A 9,232-nucleotide genomic window follows, 5' to 3' on the forward strand; every position below is an offset into this window, starting at 1 on the left:
TTCGAATTCTGATTATCATACGAAACTAGGTTTTTGGCAATTATCAATCTTGAAAGAAGATGTTTGGGAGTGAAGAATCTAAACTCCATGGGAACCGTGAGGGTGAGGAAGAAGACGAGCACGCTGGTGATGCATTGGGAGGGCTTTTCTTGTATAATAGGTATGCTACCTTGATCGGAGTCGAAGACGACGAAGGTCCTGACTTGGATAAGATTTATAATTTGTTTATCCGATTTGTTTTTAAACCCTATATGCGATTTTAGATGTTGAATTGTGTTATTTAAGTCAAATTCGAATGTAGATTGTTTTGTAATTAGGTTTTTGTTTTCGTATCAATTGGGGAGAAGCTGTCAATTTCGTGAATTCATCCTCTTCTATGGTATAAATAATTCATAGGTTTTGATTTCATGCCTCAAAGAATAAGACAAAGAAGAAAAACCAGAAAAGCAAATACAGTAAAACCTCTATAAATTAATACTCTATAAATTAATAAACACTATAAATTAATAAATTTTGCTAGTGCTAAGTCAGGACAGTGTAAAAAATAACAAAATTCGATAAGATAATAAGATAATAATTTTTTTGAAATCTCAATGTAAAATATGGTTCCAATAATATCATAAATTAATAATCATGTAAATTTACATATATACATATATACATGTGCTGATATAGTAAAGTATGTTTCTCTTAAACCTCATATCTATAAAACAATTGTTATGTTGTATCTTCGAACTATAATGATATTCTATAACATTTCATAAAACAGCTAAAACTTTTAAAAGTTTTCAATTTCTAAATATGCATCATTTACATTTGATAGTTTGATAGACTATTAAAATACAATAATTGATATTCTTATTCATAAATTTGAATATTTATGTCATGTGTATAAGTGAATTTGTCTATAATATTAAAAATTCATTGTCAGTAATATTTTTTAATTATTTCAAATTCAATTTCAATACCATAAAATTTACAACATCCAAAATTCTAATCTTATTTTACAAAAACTGTTTCAATTCATTATTTAAAAAAATTAAACAACTAAAATATACATATAAATTAATAATTATTAATTTACACTATAAAATAATAATTATTAATTTATAGATAAATTAATATCACTATAAATTAATAAAATGTCTTGGTCCCAACATTATTAATTTATAGGGGTTATACTGTATAGTGGTATAGAAGTGGGCAAGGCTGACCATTACTCTCAAGAATCAGAAGAACTTGGTGCTGACCATTACTCTCAAGTATCATAAGAACTTGGTGCTTCTTCTTCTTCAGGACCATTGTTAAAAGTAGATTCAAGTTATCTGAATCTTGAGAAGCAGTTGACATAGGTGTATGGTTCAGTACTAGCTATATCATTTAGGAAAAGCCGTGGTCGTTTTGGTCAGCAACAAAGGGGAAGTGATGGGGTCTATCACCCGAAAGGCACTATTTTGACATCTGTTTTGAAAGATTGGCCTCGCTGGGATCACTCCCTCTCAATGGAGTTTTTAGGCATAAGCAATGAAAATGGACATAAGTTGTTCAAGTAAGGCTTTGAATGGTTGGTCCATACACTCCATACTAAACAATGCATACTAGTAATTTGGTATGCTCAGCTTCATACTGGAGTATGGAGCATTTTTAAAGCAGACCAGAAAAATGTGGATAGATAGTTATATTTAAGTATGGAGTTACAGTTCACTTCATACTAACATATATTTTATTGGTCTGCACTTGGTCCGACATTGGTATGGAGTTTATCAAACAAGTGTGTGAATGGTATAAATATAGCGGACTGGTCCGACTTTAGTCCTGTCTGGAGCGCACCAACCAACCATTCAAGGCCTAAGTTGTTGTTGTTGTTATTGTTGTTTGTTGTATTTACCAAGCTTTACAAAAATGCATGTTGTCTTATGAGATTTTATTATTTGAATGCATAGGTATACTCGTTTACAACCATATGAGGATGCCCAGTTGATATTCGACCAAGCACAAAACAATTTGTATATGGAAAATGTGGAGACTGTGCTGCGTGAGTTTCCATATCATACAGATTCATTGATCTCTTCCTCAGAGTTCTTTGATCTTCTAGGTAACCATGAGAAGGTTGAAGATGCTATAAGAAGGTGTTTATATGGCTTGGAGCGCCCATAGCATCCCTTCTTCACCTCTTTTGAGGGAAGTAGCAGCTTGGACACTAAGTTTGAAGAAAACATATCTTTCTTCAGGTGTCTATCATCAAGAATCGGATACATGGATTGAACAGGGATTCACAAGTCAGCTTTAGAAACCTGCAAAATGCTGCTTTCTCTTCATGATCCAACATATGCTATGTTGTGTGTCGACTATTTTGCATTGAGGGAGAGAGAATATGGTTGGCAGGAAAGATTTGCTGATGAGTATAGAGGAGATAACTCACTTTGGCTCCTCCCAAATTTCTCTTATTCACTTGCTGTTGCTCGTCTCTACCTTGAGAAGACTGAGACTGACTCTTCAAAGCCAAGCTCCTTGGATCTGATGAAACAAGCTTTGATACTCTATCCAACAGTACTAGGAAGGCTCGTGGTTAAAGTGCCTCTTGAAAGTGAAAAGTGGGATCAAATTGTCAAGCATCCATACTTCCACTCCAATGAATTTGATTACCCAACCTTAGACCACCTCATCAACATCTACATTGAGAGAAGCTATCTGATTTGGAGGCCATATGCTAATAAATTGCTTATGGAGGAAGCTGCTCTTGAGACCATCATTTTGTTAGATTCAAACCTCACTGATGCAAGGGACTGGGATCTCTTAAGGAAAAAAGCCTTTCCTTCAAATATCAATCAGTAAGTTATTCCAAATCTCATTCATTTGGCTAGAACTCTTAAAGTTTCAAAGTAACTTACTGTTTTAATCTTTCCAGGTACTCTCATCTATCCATCCATGACTTTTCTAATGAATCCCCAACTATCCCACAAGATGTGGGGAACCCTCTTCGAGAAGACGACTAAGGTTCGATATCGGTTACTTTAGTAGAAACAAAACATATTTTGCAAATTAATGTTTGATGATATTGTTGGTTCAGTCTTTGATCATATTATAGTAATCTCGTGTGTGAGATTTGATATTTTTGATAAACTGTATTCGGTTGGAATTTATAGTAGACTCCTAATTCTAGTGGAATCCATGTTATCCCTTTTTGGCTAGAGCTTTCAAAGTTTCAAACTTACTGTTTTAATCTTTCCAGCTGGGTATTGATAGCAGACGATTAATGCTATGATATGGTTATTATAGTGTTTTCATGAATGCTATTAAATGAGACGCTATAATAGAGGGGCTATATACGATAGTGTTTATGGGCTGGTGCTATCGTACGGTATCCTTTAATAGCATATATAAAATGCTATATTACAATGTTTAATAACACATATATCATGTTATATTTAAATATATAATAATACTCTTTGCCTGCTATATGTACGGTAAACGTATCTATCTTTTCTTGCTATGATTTAATTTTTAGTAGCTCTATGTTAGTGTCATTTGATTATTTATCTTAGCATCGGTGTTGAGCTTTTTGTATCTGAGTTGTAGCTTTTATTATGTGCTACTAAGTGAGTGTACAATGACTTCATCTGCCTGATATAACGATCAATTAGGTTGGTCTTCTGATTACTATTAACCGTTCCCTATACATCATATTCAAATGAAGTTACAATTTGAAAGTATAGAAACATGTGATAAAGCTGAAATTGTATTCCAGAATAGAAAATATCAAACATTGTTATGATACACAATGAGCATACGATCCAATTCCATAAATCCCAAACAAAGAACACAAGTCTCATGCATTTGCCACAACAACGAAAGTTGAAAATCATACGGTTCTTACTCGACATCAAATGATGATAAATTTTTCTTCAGGTCATGCTATAGTGGTACCAATAGCATCCTCCATACACTCAATAGCAGAATTAGGCCTCCAAACCTTCGTATCAGGCACCTTGACTACATCAATCCACACACGGACTGCATTATGACCCAAGGAAACAAAATGCACTAACTGCTCTGGGTTGTTTGAAGACCAGCGTCTTTCTGCAACAACCCTATTCTAACCGATAATGTCTAGCAGTTTGCACTTTTGATCCTCCTTGACAATCCGTTTTGGAGAAGTATGTTGCATACTATAAATAATATGCAAGGTTTACCAAAGGCATCAGTGCTAACGATCATAACATATTTTATAAGTAACAAAAACGTGGAAATTTACCTGCTGAGATGAACTTGAAGGAGATTGTGAAAGTGGTTTTGAACTCTTCACAGGAGCTGCTGGAGTGAGTACTTGTGACTGCGTGAGAGGAGATGTTGTAGCTGGTGCCTCTATACTTAAATCTTCGATTAAAACTCTGTTGAATGGCCATGCTACAAACGACTTCAAAGAGTCATGAAGATTTGAGAGTTCTTCTGTTGGCCGCCAAAGAAATGTCTCAGGTTCATTAACCGCATCCACAAAAACTTTTATGGCATTTGGTCCAAGAGGAAGGCCATTCACCAAAGCTTTGGGATCACGAGTCTGCCAACAACCTTCACCAACAGGTTTATCATCATTTGATAGCCAATGTAGAAGTTTGCACTTGTTCATGGAAGTTGTATTTGGGCTCTGTTAAACAAAATAATTCCAATATAAAAAAAATATTACTAGATTTAAGAACAGTAAAATCATAGAGATCAAATCCTAAGTACAATCAATCATATTAAGAAAACATTACCTTAGGCGGAATGTCTTCTGGTCCTAACTCCTGCTCAATAGCATCAACACAATCCTGAGGCCACGCAATAGTTTCTCCTACAGCTTGACAAATACTAAACATATTTGCCGCAGGTCTCCAAAGGAATGCATCTTCTTGAAAAGCTATCTCAACCAACAACTTCACTGAATTAGGGCCCAACGGTACATTGTTGACGAAGTCCATGTGATCAAAAGACAGAATAAAACCCTCGGCTACTTTAAAACTAGAGCCAAACAAATCATACATAATGCACTTAGGCTGCGGTTTTTGGTTTACACTCTACAAAGGTAAATAATAGTTAGAATCTGTTAACCATTCAGTGAACAACCTCAGCAAATCTCATTATATATTAACACTTACTCTTAGTGCTGAATGTTCACCAACTTCCGAAAATTGACGCTGTAAAATGAGAAAGAATATAATTAGTTACCATTTTCTTAGACCATTAATCTAATGATATGGATTTCCAGACTTACAGGACTATTCAGTTTCGCAATAGCATCTTGTAATTCATTGACCTGCTGATGCAACTGAATTTGGGTCTGTTGCATTTGAGTCATATACTTGCTTTTCATCTGGACACAAGCAAGTTTGGTCATACTCATTCTCTACCCATTGCCCTCAGGCGTCCAGGATTGGCAGGTCCCAATATCTGAGCAAAAGTGTCTTCTTTTGGGTTTGATGATGATGATGATGGAGCATCAGACAGAACGAACTCATTTGCCATTTCCTAGTAAATGTCGGACTTATGTTTATAGAGGTAAATTATAATGAAAAACATAGAAGAGAGGATCATAAAAGAATGACTTACAATCTTTGCAGCAGCATCCGTGTTCACTACTATCCCATCCTTTTTAGTTCGTGACTTTACCCACACATTCAGTTTAGTCACTTCATTTGTGCTCTCTTTTCTCTGCGTAATTATAATATACATTCAGTGACATTAAGAAACCATTGTCAGAACTGGTGGCCAAAATATATTGATAATCACTGACTGACACTTACTAAATCTTCGGCCAATCTAACCATTCATTTACGGCTACATGTGTGAGGAATCTGCTTACGTCTTTTTCTTTGTATGAATCACATCAACTTCTTGACGTCATAGGTTAATGTGTGCAGTACATTGTCTTCAGGTAACATTTTTGGTAAAGTTTCCAGTAAACAGTGTAATTGTAGCTGATAGCTCTCTATGATTCACACACGTTGGATACAATGGCATTTCAGCTTCTGCAAGTTTTGCTAAAAACTTATCTTCTTGCCTATCCTCTCCCTCAACAGCCTCACATAAATTTGAACCCTTACAAGCTAAATCTTCATCAGACCATTTAGCAGCTTTGTATAAACCCAGAATCTCAGCATTCCACACTCTATCTTGACCTTCTACTAAACCAACAGAATCTCCATGGTGAAACCAATCAGTACGTCTCTTGTAAGCCTCATCCATTCCATTTATAACTAAATCAGACATAACCTCGTAGCATGTATGGCGCTTTAAATTGCGGCATCCGGTGCACGGACAAATATCTTTCCATTAACTGCTAATTTGGCACTAACAGCTTCAACAAAACATCGAGCACCACTCTCATATGCAGAATCAACCCTTGAATTCATGTAAGAGAAAAGTATAAGAAAAAGACATAAGTATCACAACACTAGTCCAAATGCATAAACAAAACACTTTTAACAATTATACTTACCTGCATAAATGCACCCATGCCTTGTCCAACATTTTTCTTAAAAATCCTAGTTTCCCTTGATACAGTTCAAACGGTATAGGATACAAGCAACAATGACCGAGAGTTAAACATATTTTTCACAATCAATCACAGAGACACTGCAACTACAAAAGGCCAAGAAATCGATAGATGTGTCTAACCTCTATAGTGATTGTATTCTTCCCCCAATATCTGAGAACCCACACCTATTAACAAGACACACTGCTGTAATTACAAAAACCAACGAAAGACACTGCTGTGTATAGCTACTATGGACTCACTTTCAACTCACCTGAAAATCAGATCTGAGGAGAGCTGATGCGAATTAAGGAGTGAGACAGAGCGAATCGAGATGGCGAGCAATAGAGTCGGCGGAGATGGCGAGAGATCTAGAGGATGAAATCGACTGAGATGGCGAGAGATGTAGAGGATGAAATCGACGGAGATGGCGTGAGATGGGGAAGATAAAATTGATAGAGATGGCAAGAGATGGAGAAGATGAACTCGACGGAGATAAAGAGCAATGGAATCTCCGGAGACGGCGAGCAAAGGAGTCTGCGGAGATGACGAGCAAACAAGTCGACGGAGAACTCAAAGGTTTTGTCTTTTTTTTTTTTTTTTGCCTTCTTTATTTTGTGTTTTTTTTTTTCCTTGTGCTATGAAATGTAATGGTTTTGTTCATAGACCGCCAAAATGTAATTTTATTTTCTAAGTGTTGGCGCTTGTTCATAAAATTAAGGCAGAATCAGGTGTTTTTAGTTCCCGCTTATTAATTTTTAGGCATAGCATTAGTGCAATGCTATAAGTCTATTTGACAAACTCTCATTTCGCTTTTAATAGCAGTTACAGAAATTGTGCTATTATAATCTGCTATCAATACTCATATTTGTTGTAGTGCAGCTACTCTCAGCTATCCATCTATGACTTTTCTGATGAATCCCCAAATATCCCACAAGATGCGGGGAACCCTCTTCCAGAAGACGACTGAGATTCAGTATTGGTTACTTAAGTAGAAACGAAACATATTTTGCAAATTAATGTTTGATGATATTGTTGGTTCAGTCTTTTACTGATCATATTATGGTAATCTCGTGCATGAGATTTGATACTTTTTGATGTGATCACGGGATCGGTCCCTTGGCCAAAACACTCGTATCTCTCGGACACTACTCGGTCACCACTCGGACGCCTCTCGGACACTCAGACAATCAACACTAGCGACCAGGAACTAGCGTAGGCGACAAGTATCTGACCCAGAGCACCAACGAGGCATCATTTAGTCCCCAAGGATCATCAAGGAGGAGCAAGACAAGGTCATCTATTGGACAGTTCAAGCCAAGCTCCAACCTTCACACCAATGGCTCTTGGCTAGCATCACCATTGAAGAGCCTTGAGTTGCGACCAGCTTTGGGAAGCTTGATTCGCGTGTCTTCACCATCACGCTAGTGTGAAGACACCCCTAAGCCATTAGAAGGAGCTGTACTCTTTTTCCTACTTCGGGTTTGTCCCATTGGGTTTACCGAAGAGGTTTTAATGAGGCAGTGAACTCTAGTGCATCTCCACTTTGTTCCCACTTGGCTCATGACTTGGAAACATTCATTGACATGCATAGGAGCCAAGGAAGTGAAGATCCTATCACCCACGTTTCACCAATGACGTGGCCACCCTATCTCCTTCCCTTCCTTTCTTTTGAATTTCTTCTTGAACCTTCTATGACCGTTAGATTGGTCTTTGCTTTGATTTACTTTTGCTTTTGCTGTTTGGCCATGTGTGTGGTTTAGATCATGGCCACGTTTTCTAGGGTTAAGAGTCTCCTTATGTAAGCCTTCCTATATAAAGGCCTAAACCCTCATTGTAAAAGGCAGACTTGAAGATTGAATTAAATTTCCAAAGAGAGAATCTTCGTTTCTTGTCTCCTCTCTCCTTAGCCCAAGTCCGGGACTTGGCTCTTGAGAAACTCTAGGAGATTCACGAACCGGGTTCGTACTCTCCTAGTTCGACCGTATCACGAGCTGAGCCATCTCTCGTGTGTCGTCACATCATCCCACCCATCTATCCGTCGCGTCCGTCGTCCATCCGTATGCTGCGTCCCATTCGACCATTTCCTCGAGAATCGTCCGGTTCGAGTTTCCTACCGAGACGTCCTCCCATCCAACCATCTTTACCGGAGTTTGCCGAGTCGAGTCTCTCATCGGTCGATTCCCCTCGATCCACCTTCCCAACCATCATCAATTCCCTCGCAACCGCGTCGTGTCCAACGTTGTTCTCTTGCAACCGCTCGTGTCCAACGGTGTTCCCTCGCAACCGCTCGTGTTCACCATCGTTCCGCATCGCAACCGCTCGTGTTCACCATCATTCCGCATCGCAACCGACCAAAGCCTCTCGTAGCCGATCGAAGCCTCTCGGAGCCCTTCGACCAAAACGGAGCCAAACTCGAGGATTTCTCAAACCACTCGTTGGTTTCTCCTCCTTTCTCGTTTCCCCCGTTCTTTTGTCCCCTAGAGTCGATCCCCAGAAGCTTGATCGAGAAAAGTCGACTCTCGTCCGACTTGACCGAAGGCGATCGATCCTATCTGTCCGCGAGGCGTCCCCGGGTCACATCACTTTTGATGAACTGTATTCGGTTGTAATTTATGGTAGACTCCTAATTCTAGTGGAATTCATGTTATCCTCTTTTCCTAGTTCTTGTAACAATTCGATCTAGGAAAATGTCATCAAGACCTAATTTGTTAAACCAAT

General features: G+C 38.0%; 1 protein-coding gene and 1 pseudogene across 1 annotated transcript; one reads left to right on the top strand and one right to left on the bottom strand.

Annotated features, from left to right (window-relative positions):
• Positions 1-59: 59 nt before the first annotated feature.
• On the top strand, positions 60-2,996 carry LOC104753453 (uncharacterized). The gene is made up of 6 exons (XM_010475709.1): positions 60-195; positions 1,174-1,262; positions 1,353-1,549; positions 1,944-2,095; positions 2,270-2,831; positions 2,909-2,996. The coding sequence occupies exons 1-6, from the start codon at positions 60-62 to the stop codon at positions 2,994-2,996; spliced, it is 1,224 nt and encodes a 407-aa protein (XP_010474011.1).
• An 887-nt stretch (positions 2,997-3,883) lies between these two features.
• LOC147949017 (uncharacterized) lies at positions 3,884-4,958 on the bottom strand (annotated as a pseudogene).
• Positions 4,959-9,232: the final 4,274 nt, after the last annotated feature.

The sequence above is a fragment of the Camelina sativa genome, chromosome 2 (genome assembly GCF_030686135.1).
Source record: "Camelina sativa cultivar CO46 ecotype springtype chromosome 2, ASM3068613v1".
Classification (NCBI taxonomy): domain Eukaryota; kingdom Viridiplantae; phylum Streptophyta; class Magnoliopsida; order Brassicales; family Brassicaceae; genus Camelina; species Camelina sativa.